Source organism: Neopelma chrysocephalum, unplaced genomic scaffold (genome assembly GCF_003984885.1).
Source record: "Neopelma chrysocephalum unplaced genomic scaffold, ASM398488v2 Primary Assembly neopelma1_97390, whole genome shotgun sequence".
Classification (NCBI taxonomy): domain Eukaryota; kingdom Metazoa; phylum Chordata; class Aves; order Passeriformes; family Pipridae; genus Neopelma; species Neopelma chrysocephalum.
The window spans coordinates 745,861-763,766 of NW_020926031.1; the positions used below are offsets into that span (position 1 = coordinate 745,861).

The 17,906-nt window shown below is 50.1% G+C and overlaps 2 protein-coding genes across 3 annotated transcripts in view; one reads left to right on the top strand and one right to left on the bottom strand.

The window, feature by feature from the left end:
• Positions 1–818, bottom strand: part of SUFU (SUFU negative regulator of hedgehog signaling) — a 97,892-nt gene extending 97,074 nt beyond the window's left edge. The window contains exon 1 of one of the 2 annotated variants that reach the window (XM_027672470.1): positions 601–818. In XM_027672470.1, coding sequence (XP_027528271.1) covers positions 601–782 — 182 coding nt within the window. In that variant the 5' untranslated portion in view covers positions 783–818. The remainder of the gene's footprint in view (positions 1–600) is intronic. The other variant, XM_027672471.1, reaches the window with a different exon arrangement.
• Positions 819–2,894: 2,076 nt separating this feature from the next.
• On the top strand, positions 2,895–17,609 carry ACTR1A (ARP1 actin related protein 1 homolog A). Its single transcript, XM_027672161.1, has 11 exons — positions 2,895–3,034; positions 8,541–8,605; positions 9,501–9,576; positions 10,260–10,385; positions 11,163–11,287; positions 11,602–11,818; positions 12,744–12,836; positions 13,562–13,736; positions 14,585–14,646; positions 15,019–15,059; positions 15,448–17,609. The coding sequence occupies exons 1-11, from the start codon at positions 2,987–2,989 to the stop codon at positions 15,548–15,550; spliced, it is 1,131 nt and encodes a 376-aa protein (XP_027527962.1). The 5' UTR covers positions 2,895–2,986; the 3' UTR covers positions 15,551–17,609.
• The last annotated feature ends 297 nt before the right edge of the window (positions 17,610–17,906 follow it).

Sequence of the window (17,906 nt, forward strand, 5' to 3'; positions counted from 1 at the left end):
GTCCGGCCTGGGGCCGGAATGTGGGATCACTCCGGTCGGTGCCGGCCACACTGGAACCCCAAGCTCCCGGATACAATACAGAGCTCGTGGCTCCTGTCCAGGAGGGGAAACTCCAGCTCCTCACCCTCTGTGGGAATCCTCCAATGAGTAACACACACTCCCCTTTTGTATGACCTGCCCAGCCACGGCCTTCATCATCCACCCCTCATTCATGGACCCTTCAAATCACCCCAGACGCCCCAATACACCCTCCTGTCTTCACTGAGACTCTCCCCACAGCCTTCCCCCTACTGCCAGTGCATCCTCCCTAGGACCCCCCTCCAAACACACCGCCTGGGCACTCAATGCATTCCCAACGCCTCCATCCCATCCCGGCCACAAGAGCATCTCACCCCAAACTCTGGGTACAACTCGCGGTCCCTCTCCCCTTGCTGCGACCCTATCCAGCCCCGCGGCCTCACTCCCTGCAACGTCCCCAGCCCCACTGCTTCTCCCAACCCCACTACTCCTCCCAAACCCTCTCCTATCCCACACAAGGCGCCGGCCCCACCGCTCCCCCCAGCTCCACGCGAGACCCCGGCCCCATCCAGGCCGCCTCACCAGTACTTGAGGATGGCGGTGACCTGGAGCGGGTTGGGCTGGTCGGGGTAGAGACGGCGGCACTCGCCGTAGATACCGTGCAGCCCCGGCGGGAACAGCGACGGGAAGGACCCGGACGCGGAGCCCGAGCCGGACCCCGGCCCACCCGCGGGGGGCCCCCCGCCCTGCCGCACGCCCTCCATGTCCTGGAGACGACTGGTCCCGGCGGATCCCGGCTGGTCCCGACCCCGCTCCGCTCCCGCCCGGCGCTCCCGGCCCGGCCCGGCCCGGCCCAAGCGGCTGCGCGGGGCCGCGGGAGGAGGGGGCGGGGCCTGCTGCCGGGCGGCGTGACTGACAGCGCGGCTCGGCCAATGGCGACGCCGCGCGGGGCTCCGCCAGGAGGGGGCGGGGCCCCACCCCCCGGGCGCCGTGAGTGACGGCGCGGCTCCGCCAATGGCGGCGCGCGGCGCGGGGGGAGGCCGCGCCTCTTCTCCCCCCCGAGCGCGCCACGCCGCGAGCGCGCCCTCTAGCGGCGGAGCGGGGCACCGCGAGGGGCGGGGCGAGGGGGCATCGAGGGGCGGGGTCACGCAGGTGGGCGGGGCGATGCGATGGGTGGCGGTCGAGGGGCTCCCTCAGGGGGAAGGGAAACCCGTGTGCGAAGCACAGTGACGGTCTGGCTCGTTCCCGAGGTAAAACTATACTTGCAAAGCGTGTGGTTGGTTCGTGTTTGTAGTCCTATATACATAACAAATGTCTCCTGCAATTCACTGAGGTGATGCAACACTGGCCTTGAAATAATTTAAACCCCTCCACACTGCTGCCCCTCTTTTACAGTAGGTGAATGGTGAAGGGGACCCCTGGTGGCCTAGTGGTTAGCGTGCAGGACTCTCACCTCTGCGACCCAGGTTCGAATCCAGCCAGTCCCCCGGGCAGATGGAGCCCGTTAGCCCTGTAAGGCCATCCATCTATGAGAAGGTCACTCTAAACAAACCTACGTCCTGAGGACCTCACTGCCATTGTCCAAGCTTGCTTGGCCCCGGCAGATGAACCTTAGGATTAAAGGGTGGGCTCAGTTCAGCGCATGCTGTGTCTCACCTAAAAAATCCATTGCGCAGGCTGGAAAGGTAAAAGACCTTTCCCAAAATCTTCGTTCGTGAAGACTGGCCATTAAAAAGAATGGTGAAGATCCCTATAGAGATTAGGCTCTCAGCCTGGAGAAGAGGAGACTGAGGGGAGACCACATTGCAGCCTCCAAGTTCCTCATGAGGGGAAGAGGGGGGGCAGACACTGATCCCTTCTCTGTGGTGATCAGTGACAGGATCTGAGGGAATGGCCTGAAGTTGCCTCAGGTAGGTTTAGGTTGGATATCAGAATAAGGTTCTTCATCCAGAGGGTTGTTAGGTGCTGGAACAGGCTCCCCAGGGAAGTGGTCACAGCACCAAGCCTGACAGAGTTCAAAAAGCGCTTGGATAATACTCTCGGGCACATGGTGTGACTCTTGGGGATGGTCCTGTGCAGGGCCAGGAGTTGAACTCAATGATCCTTGTGGGTCCTTTCCAAGTTGGCCTATTCTGTAATTCTGTGATTGTCTGCTTGGGCTAAAGGCAGGAACGACAGGAGAAAAGTCCATATCTGCAGGAGAGATGTGGGACAGGACAGCTGAGTTCTGAATCAGCCTTCAGGTGCACTCACCGACATGGAAGTTCATTTTAATTAATTTCAAGACCCCGTGTTTCAGTCATCGATCATTTCAAGTGCTTTTAGAACATGTAGCCAATGGAAAACAACAGGAAACACATTGATGAACACCAAAATACCTGTAATGTGCATCCTTTATGCCAACACTTCTTTTTTGGTTGCCGTGCCTCAAAAATGCAGAGAAACTGGCCTTTCCCTGAGGCAACAGATGTGTTAGGACCAGCAGTTTGTAGAGATAATCCCATGAAATGATGGGACAATAAAACACTTTCCTTAGTCATAGATGTTCTCTCCGGAAGTTGACGGGATCACCTTTTTCTCCCTTCCTATGAGAAAAAATTAGCGTGCGAAAATCTATTAGGTGGAAACCCGCCAATTGTGATGTAGCGTTTTTGGTGGAAGTGCCCACTCCCCCCTTGGACCGCAACACCCACAGGTTTCCCGGCCGTGGATGTGTCCGGACCACTTCCTTTTTCCGAACTCCGCCTCCCGGCGCGCCCCGCTCCCGGCGCCGGACTACAACTCCCGGCATGCTCCGCGAAAGAAACGACGCCTCTCCGAGCGTCACTTTGCGCCGGACTACAACTCCCGGCAGGCGCCGCGGTCGCGGGAATACATCACCCAGGCGGCGCCGCGCCCCCACTCCGCGCGTGCGCCGGCGAGGGCTGGGCTGTTGCTCCCTGACGGGCGGCTGTGGCGGGTCCTCGCCATGGAGTCCTACGACGTGATAGCGAACCAGCCCGTCGTGATAGACAACGTGAGTGCAGCCGCCCGCGCATCCCGGGAGCGGGGGGAGCGGGGAGGGCCCGCAATCCCTTTGTCATCGGGGCTGGCCGCGCCCCGCCCGCCGCCGCCCCCCCCCCCCGGCCGGCCCGGCCGCCGCCTCCGGCCCTCGCAGAGCGCCGCACGGCGTCCTCGAGGGGCGGGGCTGCCGCGCTTCGGGGCGCCGCGATTGGCTGGGGCGGCTGCCAGTCACCGGCGGCGGGGCCGCTGCCCCGCGTTGGGGGGCGCAGCCCCCGCCACCGCCGGGCTACCACTGGCGGGGAGGGGCGGCGCGCCCCCATTGGCTGTGGCGGCTGTCAGTCAGCGGGGCGACCCGCTGGTACCTGCCGGAGCGGGGCGGGACCGCCGCGACAGCACCTGCGCTCATTGGCAGTGAGGGCTGTCAGTCACGCGGGGCTGCCCCGGCCCCGCCCCGCCGCTCTTTGTGCCGGGGGGACAATGGGGGTGCTGGGCCAGGCTATGGCCGCACTCCCGGCGTGCTCCGCGGCGGGATATGGCCGGGGGTCCAGCGGGCTCCTGTCAGGCCTTGGGTGGACCCCCACGCGCTCTGGGGGTCCCCGCTCTTCCCGTGGCCCGTGCGGGGCATGTAGCCCTGCATCCAAGTCCCCATCACAGCCTCAGCGGAGGGGAATACACCCCCAGTACTGCACTTCCTCCAGTGCATCCAGCACGGCAGTCACAGCGAGGGAGTGCCGCTCCCAAGGCCTGGATTTCCGTGCTCCTGAAGGATCTGCTCCCAGCACGGATTGCATCAGCTGTAATTTGACAGCGTGGTGTGGTGTTGCAGATGGCTGCTCCAAGCTGATGATACTGCTCATTAGCACAAAGCAGACCTGCACCTGTGTGGGCAATAGCTTGGCTGGAGATGAATGACAGTGATTCCATGCCTGGTACTTCTGGGTCCAGTTCTGATTTGCCTCATCCAAGCTGGCCTTCCAGGAGGAAGGACCATCCAGGAAGGGGTGGGAGGGCATATCTTGGAGGGAGCCTCCTCCAGTGTAGTGAGTCACAAATCCATGCTCCTCCCTTCTGACCTCTACTGCCAGGGATTCAGATTTTGTTGTTTTGAAGGGTCAGTATTGTGCTCCATTCTTTCTCCAAAAGCTTAATTTCTGCTGAATCTTTTTGCTGTATGACATGTGGACCTGCTAGCCTGGCACTTCTCAATTTATTGCTTTATGTTCCCATAAAGTGAATGATTGTAGGTGTTCTCAGATCAAGCCAGTTATTCTTCTGACCCCTTCTTTCTTATTGATCCCAATTTCCTCTCTACGCATTGATCTCTCTGATACAGTTTTGGCGTTGTTTCTTTCCCTGGAATCACAGCAGAGAGATTTAGGTTAGACACTGAAGGAAAGCATCTAATGGAAAATGAGATTAAGCAGTATAATTGACCATGTTGAGGAAAACATGTATCTCCTTTATTGGGGATATTAAAGAGTGTGTTAGGTTGATTCTTCTTAGAAATGACTGGAGCACCACCAATCCTGATGTGTTGTCAAGTGATTAGCTGACCATTAAAGTTATTTCTAGGCGTTCTGGTGCTGTGAGGATGAGTTTGTGGAGCTACGGTCACACAGTAACAGCCTGCATCTAATTTCAGCGTGTCCTCTTATTTAGCACAATGATTGCCACCCCTGCATCAGAGCTGAAGAAGGGCTCATATGCCAGCAGCTGACTCTGTGTCTTTTCTCATTTTATCAGCTGGTCTTATAAAAGCCAATTCTTCCTCTTGCCTCCCTGATAAGTGAGCTCCCTCCCTTCCCCTCCCTGCACAAGCAGTAGAATGGAGCAGTTGTTGTGACATCTGCCTCGAACACTTGCAGGCCGTGGGCAGAGGGGCCTCGTGGTGACTCTGCATTTTTGGTACTCTTTGGAGTTCAGGCAGGATGGGAAGTGGAGCTGCACAGAGCAGGTAATGGCGTTCCCACGGCTTTTCCATTGCTGCTTTTCCTCAGAGGGGTGTCTGTGGGAAGGTAGGAAGGGGTAAATGAGATAGTGAGCTGGTGAACAAGCTCGACCCCCTCCAGTCCCAGCTGTGCTCTGGTATCTGTGTGTTCCAAAAAGCCATTAAAGGATGTAGCTAAAAACTCAACAAGGAGGATTTTTTCCCTTCCCTTTACCAAACAGTGCTCCAGTTTTCAGCAGGGAGAGTTTTGTAATGTACAGTGAGAGGTTGGAGCTGTACCTCAGCACAGCCTTAATGTTCTTCATTGTCTAATTCTTAAGAGTTGTGTTCTTGTCTTGCAGTCCCAGAAGCTCTCTTTGTATGGTTTGGGAGCCCTGCTGAACCTTATGCACATGTAGATAGTTCAGAGGTGGTCTTAGAAAGTGCAAATTCCTTGACCTCTGTGAAATTATCCCTTGTTTCATAAAAAGAGGATAAAATTTGGCTTTGTAGTCTGAGTGGTGGCATTTAAGCAGCTGAGCTGTCAGTAAGGGCTGTTGTGTCTTTGGTTTGTTCTTGATCTTACAAAATCTGTATCTAATAAAAGAGTTTTACAAAAATATAAACGTGCACTCTCCGTAGAAAGTGCTATGCAGTAGATTGACTCTTGGTGATTTCCATTTAAATTCATGGATCAAGATGAATGAATCCATAACTGACTGGCTACAGAGCCAGAGAATGAGGCATGTTCAGTTACTTCATGGTAGTCACAAGAATTTTCCATGAATTTATCTTCCTTGACCTTTACATTTTACATCTAGTTTTTCTTCTTTTATTCTTTTGCTCATATTAAAGTAAAAAAATAAATAATAAAAAATTGGATGAAAGCCCAGGCAGGATAGTTACTGGTGGAAGCATATAAATTTGTTAATTTTCTTTTAAATTCTAGTAAATCAGAGTTTGTAGCAGAAGGGAAGATGCATGGTTTTTTTCTTATTTGAAACAAAGATGGAAAAACATGTCTTCAAACTTTCTGAATCAGGGTTATTTCAAAATTTAAATGTTTTCTTCACATTGTGTAGGAATCTCAAACTGGTCTATAATAAACACATTTACTCCGTGCACACATATCTGCAAAGAAGTAAAATGTTTTCAAGAAAAATTGAATAGGTCAGAAAGTGCTGTCAGGTCTTTGTAGTGTGGAGATAGCAAACAGCTGTGCTTGGTTTATTCCCAGGCACTTGGAAGCACAACTGTGTTGAAACCCCATCCTACCACATTCAAAGCAGTCACTTGTCTTTGACTCCAAGTAGGAGTTCTGAACTACCGGCACAGTCAGTTAACTTTGAACTTCAGTATGTAAATCTTAAAATACAGAACTTGCTGGGAATCTCAGCAGGACATGCTGGGTAATTTTTGGTCCAGCATAAGGAAGTTTTAATCTCTAAATTAAAATAGGAGCATCATTGTTCTCCTGAAACCAGTTCCCAGCAGCAGGCTGTGCTGGCAGCAAGATCAGTCATTATCTTGAATAAAATATTCAAGAAGTGCAATATTCTGATGTGGTTAAGTTACTGCATTCAGCTTGTTTGCTCTGAGACTTGACAAAGTATGGTACTCTTTCCCAGGTAGAGAGTTGTTTATAAGCTAGGATAAGAAAAATGAAAGTAGTGGTTTTGTTTTATTCCTTGCTTCACTGAAGGGAGTAGCCAGAAGAGAGTCTGTCTCAAGGGAACTCTTTTTAACACTTTACCGGCCAGTGTGACACTGGTATCAGTTAGTGCAGACCTTGTGATGCAACTGGAGCTGAGTCCCTCTTGCCAAGAGGGAGTAGTCCTGCCCAGATGCCGGCTTGAGTGTGCTCCTGGAGCCAGTCTGGGTGTTTATCAAGAGACGAGATTTCAAGCAATCTGCCTTCCATATGCTTTATGACTAGCTAGGTCTGGTCTGCAGAGTGTTCCTGACACTCATCTCCTACAGATGTCTCCTGGCAAACCTGACTCTGGTGGTTTCAAGGCAGGAGCGCCCTGGCTCACGTGACAGAGCACACATGCTCCATGCAAAGCCTGGCTTCCCGGCTGAAAATGCTGATGGAAGTAGCTTGGCAAGAAGGCGCTGGACTGAACAGGAGAGGCTGGGGACACCCCACATTCCTTTCTGCTGAGCCTGCTCTGGCTGGTGACCTCTGGCACTGGGATGGCGGAACCGCTGCAGCCAGGGCTTGGCTTGCAGAGCCCTGAACAACTTATCTGGCCTCAGCCTCCTGACCCATGCAGAGGTGGTAAGAAGCAGAAAGCTACAGAGGAGCTGTGTTGCCACTTATTTTAGAATGCTGTGGGGCAGCCAAAATGTCTTTTTGGCCTCAAAAACAGAGCAGTCCTGCTGCAGAACCCCTGAGAGCGAACAGCCACTTCAAAGGTCACAGCTTTCAGTGCAAACTCACACACTTTGCTCCCAGTATGGGGTAAAGCAGAATTGCTTCTCTTTCTGCAGAAGAGCTTGCTCCCATGGTAGTCTGGGATTAACAGTGAAATGGCTTATCCGAGGAGATCCTATGAAAATCCGCTCCTTACCAAACTTGGGTGTTCCTGCAAGCTGCTCATTGTTTCAAGATGTCATTCCCTTGTGCAGGGAGAGGAAATGGAGGAGGGGAAGGAGTCAGCACAGATCCAAGTTGATGATGGGGTTTCCAGGGTGCTTCCGGACAGGGACGGAAGCTGCAGGGCCAGATGCCCGGCACTGACTCCCTGCCAGGGCCTCGCTGTGGCTGGTTTTACCCACTCTGTGTTTGCTGCTTTGAATGTTGTAGAAGGCTCTTTGGATTTGTGCCTTACTGACTGCCATACCTCATCTCTTCTCCCTTATTCCTTCTGAACAAGCCATATTCCATCAGCTGCGTTTCCTGCCTCCAGCCTTTTCCTTTGCAGTCTGACCAGCACCTTTGTCCTTTGCAGACACCAGGCTGGGTTGGTTTCCAGTGTCTTTTCTGACCCCATTTCTGTGGCCTGCCTCCTTAGTGTTAGCTAGTTTATCTACCACTTGATCTTCTTTTCCCTAGTCTCCACTCAACCTGTTTCCCACAGTCCTTTCCTACTCCCTTCTCTGACTTTATCCACCTTCCCTCCATCCTTTCCAAGTCTGCTTCTGAGAGGCCTGTAGCCATCATCCTCCCAATACCCCCTGAAGCTGGCAGGGTTCGGTTGGACTTGCCTGACTTTCTGGAGTACTCTCCTCCACCCAGAGAGTAGCTGAGATTGATAGAAAACTGTGGAGCATGGATTCAGCCTCCTGCGTTTCTCACAGTAGCACTGGGTCTGTACAGAGCAGTGTCTGGGTGTGCGCATGGAGCAGTGCCAGTGCCCAGGTGGTTGTGCTGATATTGTGTGATGTGTCGCTGCCTGTCACACCCCTCCAGTGGCCAAGCTGGCACTTCCCATCCCCAATCCTGCCCAAAGAGTCAGTCCCTAGGGAACTTTATTCCAAGTAGAAGGGAGGGGATCCAGCAGTGCTGATGTACTTTGCTACTCCTCTAAAACTTGTGAGGATGATGGAGTGAATGATAAGCTCATGCATTTGTCTCTTGCTCCCACAGGGCTCGGGTGTGATTAAAGCAGGTTTTGCAGGCGATCAAATACCAAAATACTGCTTTCCCAACTAGTAAGTATTCTGCTGGTCTTGGTAAGTTCTTAGTACTGTGTACCAATTCTCTGATACATAAAATGGAGGAATGGTCCAGTTTTGTAATTGGAGAAATGAATTATTCTTTTCTGCCTGCTGCAAAGAAGCATCAGGGAGAGGAGATCTCTGCTATTAAGTACTTTGAGATTTTCGTTGGGGGACACACATCATAAAAGATGACTTATCACTTTGTCAGGTTCAACACACAACCAAACCTGTAGGATTCTTTAGACTGTAGACATAAGGAAAAGAACCTGGAAAAAGTCAAAGCTGGGATGAGAGGTGTGAAGACCTCTGTATTTCTTTGGTGGTCCAGTATCTTGATTCCTGACAGACTTCCTTGGAAGTTTTCTGAGAGTTTTGCCAGGATGAAGACTGCTGGATCAAGAACTCTAATTAGTCACTGGCTTTTATTTTCAGTGGAGTAGATTTTTAATGAGTAATTTTTAATTTGTGTTCCAAACAGTGTGATCTGTAGGAGGTGGTAGGGTATGGGACCAGAAATGTCTAATCTCAGAAGCCTGCCTGAGATCAGGCAGCTCCATGTGGATCTGTCAGCTCAGACAATTGCTCAGTCTAGCCATGTTCATCCCAGGCACCATTGGAACAGGTAAATCCTGAGTCATCAGCAGAAATGTGGCCAGACTCAGATGGCTTATGTCCCACCAATTCAAAACTCTCTACAATCTGTTCTCTTCACCTCTGATTCTGACATTAGCTTCGGAAACCTGGGTTTGTCTGCACCTTGTAGTGCCCCCAGACCCACCCATTGCTTTAGAGAGTGTGGTTAGGACGGAGAGGAACACAGAGTACATAATGCTTTGGTGCATCTGAGCCCTCCGTAGAAACATTTATACTCTTGTCTCTGTTCCAGTGTGGGCAGACCAAAGCACGTTCGTGTTATGGCTGGTGCTTTAGAAGGGGACATTTTCATTGGTCCAAAGGCAGAGGTAAGAACACCTGTACACTCTACTTCTCCATATATCTCTGTATGATGCTGTAAGGAGGGGCTGTGGTTCCATGGTATCAGTGTTAGACCTGAAGAACAGAACAGTGTCCAAGGTGGAGTGGGAAGCTTCATGAAATTCTTGTGCCAATCTGCTGACCACAGACCTCATTCCCAAGACCTTCTATATCTTTTTTTTTTTTTTTCTAGGCTACTTCTAGGTCTGTATCATTACATCCCTATCTTTTTGACTGGGAACTTTAGAAATGGACCCTACTTGATTGCCTTTATCTCCCTGGCATGGACACGAAGCTTGCTTTCCACAGTTCTGTTTCTGTCAGCACGTAGTCATATGGTCTCACACTTCTTGTGAGCCCTCTGAACTGCATTCCCCAGTACCACCATTTGATAGGTGTCTGTGTGTTGGCTTGAAAAGTTTTAGGATGGAATGTGCTCTGCAAATGTCAGACTTTTCTACTTGCTATAAAAAGGCCTTGTCTAATCTCGTGAATACTTCTCTGGGAGAGATGTTTGTGATTAATTTTCAGATTTTTCCCTGTATGATAGAGATAAGTTATTTTGTAGTGGAACCCAAACTCAAGTTGAATCTGACATTAAATCATAGTCAGAGGGCTCAGAAATGTGATTGAGTTTCTTGATGTTCCCTTGTCCTTTCTGTTTGCTCAGGAGCACAGAGGTCTCCTTGCGATCCGATACCCGATGGAGCATGGCATAGTGAAGGACTGGAACGACATGGAGCGCATCTGGCAGTATGTGTATTCTAAAGACCAGCTTCAGACGTTCTCAGAGGAGGTGAGAGACCTCATTATGTAATGGCACAGGTGTCATTCAGTGCATGTGTAACACCAGGAGCCTTGGAACTCTGGGACTTTTCCTTTGCCCTTCTCTCTAAATGTGTGTCTGTTGTTAAATTAGGTTCTTTCACCTCTCAGGCGATACTGCACAAGAAGTTCCAAGCAGAATTCCTCTCCTGAAATGATGTTCTGGCCTGACTGAAAATCTACCTTTCACATTTTCTATTCACACTCTCTAATGATTGTGCTCTAGGCCAAGTGCTTCTAACCTTTCCTGTTCTGCCTGCACATCAGGCATATCCACTCAGCAGTGACATGATTTGAAGTGAGGAAGGAGAAAACCACACACCTGTGGTCTGGAAGGATTTGACCAAAAGATTATTACGTGTCTGAGAGTATAAATTGTATAAGTGGAGTAGAAATATTTCTGCCTGCTCGTACTAAGACCACGTGCCTTCACCCTTTCTTGAGGTCTGTGTATTTCAGCTAATCTGACTGACTTCTGCCACTGAGAGTCTTGTTTGTCCTTCTTGGAGCAGAGTTACTCACAGAGTATGATTCCTAGCACTTCTTAATTAGACCAGAACCCTGCTGGTCTTCCAACCTAATCGAGATTATTCACAGTCTAATACAGCTCAGTAGCTCAAATGATTCCTTTCTACCTGTCCTCTTGCACCAGTGGTTCCAAAAGTGAATAAATAAACAGAAATTTTCAGGAACACACCCCTAGCTGCCTCCTGGTTATTGCAGCACAGCTCCTTCTTCTCTTTGCCAGCATCCTGTGCTGCTGACGGAAGCCCCCCTAAACCCGCGCAAGAACAGAGAGCGTGCTGCTGAGGTGTTTTTTGAGACCTTCAATGTGCCAGCACTGTTCATCTCCATGCAAGCTGTGCTTAGCCTGTAAGTGTCTTTTGTCTTTGATTTGTGTTTGTGGAATGTTGCTGTGAAATCCATTCTTTTACAAACCAAAAAAAACCCGTAGAAGATCTCACTGATGTCTGACTTGTCCTCTTTTCATGTAAGAACTGAAATTCAGTTTTTGTAATTAAGAGTTTTCAGGAATTTGCTGAGCTGTGATGAGAACTCAGTTTTTGATGGTTTTTTTAGCCTCTGTTCATGTGAAATCTCTGCTCCCTGAGTTGAGTGCGGATGTGCTGCGTGCTTGGGCTCACTTTGAGTTGCTTGTTCTGACTTGACCCTTTGTCCCTGTGTAGCTACGCGACCGGGAGGACCACAGGAGTGGTGCTGGACTCTGGGGATGGCGTTACTCACGCGGTTCCCATCTACGAAGGCTTTGCCATGCCCCACTCCATCATGCGGATTGACATCGCTGGCCGCGATGTCTCACGCTTCCTGCGCCTCTATCTCCGGAAGGAAGGCTATGACTTCCATACCACCTCTGAATTTGAGATTGTCAAGACCATCAAGGAGGTGATGCCCTGTCTTGTTTCTCTTTATCCAAGAGGGTATTTCTTCTCAAAGGAAGTTGTGACTTGTGGAATCTGGTGGGAAGTGCCAGCCTACTGAGCTCTGCACCTAACTCCATTATCTACCTGGGGGAGTCCAGGGTCACTAAGATGATTAAAGGACTGGAGCATCTGTTGTATGTAGGAAGGCTGAGAGAGCTTGGACTGTTGAACCACGAGAAGAGATGGTTGGGGAGGGTCTCATCAAATATAAATATCTGAAGGGAGGCTGCAGAGAAAACAAAGCCAGGCTCGTTTCAGTGATGTCCAGTAATAGGACAAGATGCACAAACTGAAGCACAGCAGGTTCTGTCTGAACATAAACTTTTTTAGCGTGAGGGTAATCAAGTGCTGGCACAGGTTGTCCAGAGGGTTGTGGAGTCTCCATCCTTTGTGATGTTAAAAAGCCACCTGGACATGGTCCCAGACAGCTAGCTGTAGGGGACCTTTCTTGAACAAGGTGAGTGGACAGGATGACCTGCAGACATCCCTTGCAACCTCAGCCATCCTGTATTCTGGGTGAGTTATAGTCAAGGTCACTATAATCACTACTGAGGGGCTGTTAACATGGAGGTGAAGATGGGCTGGTGGTTTAGAATCCATTTTGTGTTTATCCATGCTGCAGTTTCCCTGGATCTGATGTCTTTCACTACCGTTTGTTTACCCTTCAGGGCAAGGGTCTGCAAAATCTGTGGCAGGTAGGGACCACAAGTGGGATATTGCAAGGTATTTTACCTGATGTGAGCCCAAAATGTCAGTTCTTCAACACAAAATACTGTTGAAATTGGTCTCCCCAAAGGGATACATGGATTTTGATTATTAGTGAGAAAAATATTTTACCAGAGGTATATGGGTTATCATCTCCCTCTCCCTGACTGTTTCCTCTCCAGCGTGCCTGCTACCTGTCAATAAACCCCCAGAAGGATGAGACTCTGGAGACTGAGAAGGCTCAGTACTACCTGCCAGATGGAAGCACTATTGAGGTTTGTAAGGACCACCCTGGGAAAATTCCTCATGTGAAGCACAGGGTTTCCAGAGCAGCCTTCTACCTAGTGATGGGAAATTTCATGTGGTGTTAGGTGGCAGGGGATAACTTTAAAAGACCAGAACTCATCCCAGGCTGTTGAACTGGACACTAGAATTTTTAGGGAAAGAAAACATGAGAAACCTTAACAACTTCTGGAAGTCCTGGGTAAGGATGCAGCATGACCATGAGCTGTTTGAGTGCAGGCTCTGATCTAGCAAAACTATATGCAGATCATTTGTGGAGTGTGGGTGGTTGTCAGCTCACTAAATTCAGCAGTGGTTTTATTTGTGGCTTTTGTCCTGCCTAGAGTTGTTTTCTGTGCAGGACCAGTTGCTTTGATTAGTGAGTTAGGAATATTCCTCAGAAGACTGAGCCCACTATAGAATAGTTGAAGGAGAGGAAATACAGGTCTTACCTCCAGTACCAGGGCTGGATTTGCTCCCTTTTTGTTAGTGACATGCTGTATAGAGCTCAGCAAGCTTCTTTGTCTCTTTCATCTACAAAATGGAAATGGTGCCCTTTGTAGGAGCAGTATTGGCATTCACTTGGGTTCTAGTGATGCAGCATGAACGTCCAGGAAACTTCATTACTCTGAAGTTTCACCTAAGAAAGGCAGGCCCAGCTGTAGGCAGTGAACAGAGCCACATTGCTCTCTTCCCTCTGTGCTAACTTCTCTTGCAGATTGGCCCTGCCCGTTTCCGAGCCCCAGAGCTCCTATTCCGGCCAGACCTGATAGGGGAGGAATGTGAAGGACTCCATGAAGTACTTGTTTTTGCCATTCAAAAGTCAGACATGGACCTGAGGCGAACGCTGTTCTCCAACATCGTGCTGTCTGGAGGATCCACGCTTTTCAAAGGTTCCTGCCTCTTCTCTTTTTGTGGGCTGTGACATACTCTTGCTTTCTTCTCATGTGAAACTAGGAAGATAACCCAGATCACCCAACTTGTCCTGTGGGGTGAGGACTGTGGGAACTCTGCTCTCTCAGGGCAGTTACTGCCTGATTTTTCTGAGTCCTAATCACAGTCTTTCTGGGTATGCTAGACACCTCTACCCTCGTACATCACTTCCTGGACTTAAGAGCTTTTATTGTTTTCCTCCAACATCTCTGCCTGTGTCAGGGCTGAATAGCTGTGTTCATTCTTTTGCTGTAGCTTACGATATTTGAGGCTAGGTACCTGAAAGGCTCCTGCATCTCCTAAGGTTCCTTTAGGTCTGTGGTGTGGAAGAATCCAACAGTCCTGGTCCTACATGAAGTGTCAGCTATGTGTGTGCAGAAAGGTTTCTGCCCATCCCCTCAGGGCTCAGCTGATACTCACTGACCTAAACATAACCCTCTGCCAGAACCCATCAGTCTGTTATCCACAGGTTGACATCTCCAAATAGGTCCTTCCCATTCAACCCCCTGTACAAATGGGCTGTACAGAGGAGGAATGCCTAGGGAAGGAGGAGGTCCTAGCTAAAAACCTTGTTTGCTTGACTCAAGTTGCTGCTGAGGGAGAGCCCACTGTGCCAGTGTTTGATGTCTCAGTGAGACAAAATCCCATTCTCTCACTGGCTGTGTTATGTGCCTCCCCAGACTTAGTCTCTCTGTAAGATATGGAGTGGGATATTTGAATAGGGCTACACAGGACATGTCCACATTGTTAGTGGATGGAACCTGGGATTTTGCAGAGGTGCTCACATTACACATTTTGTCTCCTGTAGGCTTTGGTGACAGGCTGTTGAGTGAAGTGAAGAAACTAGCTCCGAAGGATGTCAAAATAAGGGTAGGAGCAATCTCTTGTGTTTAACACTTACTACCTGTGTTGTTCTGTGACCTTGAAAGAACCTTGTTGAGAGTGCAGCTGCCATTTGCTTCAAACCAGAAATGACTTAACTGGGACAGCCCACCAATTTGCTGTTGTGTTGAAAACAAGTTTGGTTTCATCACTGAGTAGGTGGCTTCTCTGACAACATGACCCCTGTCCAGGATCCTGGACTACAGTGGCTGTTTTTGGGGGGACTGCCCAGGTGTCTTTCTGTTGGGAGAGATCATATCTGTGTTTGTCAGGCATTAGCTGGAGCAAAGTAGGGACAGTGTGTCAGGGAGAGCAGACTGGAGCTCAGGAAGGTACTGACTGATTCTCTCTTTCTCTCAGATATCGGCTCCTCAGGAGAGATTGTATTCCACATGGATTGGGTATGTACTGCACAGCAACATGTCTTGCTGTGGGAGGGGACTGGGGAGAGGCAGCCCATTGTCTCCGATGCTGTTGTCCCTCCTGGTGCTGTGTGTCAGGAGGGTTTTGTTGCTCAGCTGGGTGATTCTCAGTGTGTTTCTGGAGCAGCAGTCAGCAGGTTGTGTGGGAGGGGGCAGCTGGTGCCAGGCTCTGTAGCGCCAGCACGTTTGTGGATAGCAGGAGGGGGAGTGACTGTGCAGAGAGCATTTCTGTCACAGGTAACTGTGAGCTTCAGCACCTTTCTCACGTGGGCAAGTGTCATGATAGAAACAGCCCATCTCTGCAGAGATACGATGACAGTGCCCCCAAAATTTTCCTCTAACCCATAGCATGCCTGTCTCTCCCCAGTGGCTCTATCCTGGCCTCTCTGGACACCTTTAAGAAAATGTGGGTTTCGAAAAAGGAATATGAAGAAGATGGAGCTCGTGCCATCCACCGAAAAACCTTCTAGCCCTGGGACCTGTCCTCCGTCTCCTCCGAAGACTCACTTAAACTCGCTTTTCTGAGTCTGAGTGTCTGAGAGCTGCCTGTGTGTGTGTGTGTGCGCCAGCATGCCCCGATGTCACTGAGCAAAGACAACAGCAGCAGGAGGGTTGTATTAGTACTACTAACTTTTTTATTTTATTTTTTTTGTTGGTTTTTGGGTTTTTTTCTAATGGAAAGGAGAAAGTACCAATCTTAATTTCTCCAGAATGGCCCATTCCTTTTTCATTTCAGTCCTTTATTTTCTGTATCACAATCACATCTGTCACTGTAAAACAAACAAGCAAAAACAAAGGGAACAGCTCATAGAAACTGCCTGGCAAGCCAGAAGGGAGCCAACCACTGCAGACTGCTCGTGCAGGCTTTAGTCAGCCTAACTGCAATGCCTGGATTGTCTGGAAACACATAGCTGAGACCCCATAGCTACTTCCTTCTTTAGCAGTGTCTTCTCCATCAGTAGGTTTTTGAAGTTGTTTTTAATATATTTTTTATTAAGAGAAAGCACATTTTCAACAGTTAAGCCCATTTGCCCCCACTGTTTTTGGTGTGTGAGTGCGTGTATGCGTGTGTAACTTCTTAGCCTGATGTGGGGTCTGCACCACAGCTGGAGAAGTTGGCGATAGGACTTAGTTTGTATTGCATGGAGTAGAACAAAGCAAATCTAATCAGCTATCGTTGTACTAGACGGTTATTCTCTCGTATCTTGTTTTAAATACCTTTTCTCCTCTGGAAGCAAGTGCCCCGGAATGGGCGTGAAGGCACTTGTGTGTTCCCCCTCAACCTGCCAAGATTTACAGTGCTGACTTCTCGTGTTCTTTGTAAGAGTCGAGGCTGTTTCCCTCCTTCCTGCCATGTCAGGGCAAAGGGAGCATGTATTCACAGCCAGGCATAACTCTTGTGTACTTTATCCATTCTGGGGCAAAATAATAATTGGGAAGGTGCATTGTAATGTAAAAATTGTTTTATTTATTGAAATGTCTGAGGATATCTCAAATACTGACCACAGCACCTGGGAATTATGCTTTGGGTCTTCTTTAAACACCTGTCACCCGGGTGTTCGATGTTCGCACTGCGCACGGCACACACGCTTAGCGGAACGGCCAGCCCTGCACCACCACCCCTCGCTGTTCTCTGGGAGCGCACCAAAGGAGAGGACGATAAACTCCACCAGGAGGTTGGTGTGAGTGGCAGGTTTGTGAGCAGGAAGCTGTCCAGCTGGCTGTGTTCTGCTGCACTGTGGTGCCTTTCTGCTCACCTGGTGGCTGCTTTGCTTCTACTGCTCTAACAGCCATGGGCAGCCTGCAGACCCGCTTGTGTTGGGGCATGCCACTGTTTCCCCTTTAGGTTTCTCTTGTGCATTATTCGGTGCTCTTTCCCCCCCCATTGTTAGTTTTCTGCAGAACCTGGCAGTAGCAGTGGAGCTGGAGTTGCTTGGTGGCAGTTCCTTTCTGTTCATCACCAAACATCACCTTGGGGTCACTCCTGGGCACAGAAATGGTGTAAGAGCTGTAGGACTGCCACAGGGGTGAGGGTAAAGGCCCAGCTGAGAAGAATGTAAGCAGCAGGTGGTTGCCACTGCAGGAACCACATTCTTGGGGCTCACCAGTGGGCTCAGAGAGGCTGTAGGCAGGCGGTTGTGGTGATCTTTCCCAGCTGAGGCCAGGCTGCTTGTTCACCTACCCCCATCAGAGCAGACTGTTTTTTAAGCAAGAATCGTCAGTGCTCAGCCTTCTGCTGGAAAATCAGTTCCGTTCTTGCTGGTTTGCTGCAGTGCACAGAGGGGAGGCAGCAAACCCCTCTCGGTTCCCTGATGTGCCCCAGGCAGTGCCAGTGCTCTCCCTGCCCCCCAGCCCCTCTGCTGGCCTTGCAGCAGCAATGCTCCATTTTGTAACCTGCAGTGACTGGACAGAATGGTGCTGTATCCGGTCTAGCGTGCGTTTGGTCTGCCTGACTGTTCCCTCGCACACTGTCCAAACCATGTTGCCTGGTGGTGCCCAGCATACTTAAATAAAATCATTCATATACAACCCTCAAGCCTCCTGGCCTCATGTTCCCACATTTGCAATTTTAAGGAGGTAATAACTTGTGTTCTTCTCTGGCCTGTGCAGAATTGTTGCTGGCCAGACTCTGCAAGGAGACACCATCTCTGGTCCAGGACTGCATTCCTGGCCTGGCTTTTGAGCTGAGTTAGAAGCTTCCTGGGCTGCAGCTGTGGTGTCCAAAGGTGCTCTCCCTCCTCCGCAACTATTATCTCTGAGATCCCTGTCATTGCAGGCAGAAGGACTGGGGGAGGCAGTAAGGGCAGCCCAGGCTGAGTAGGGATG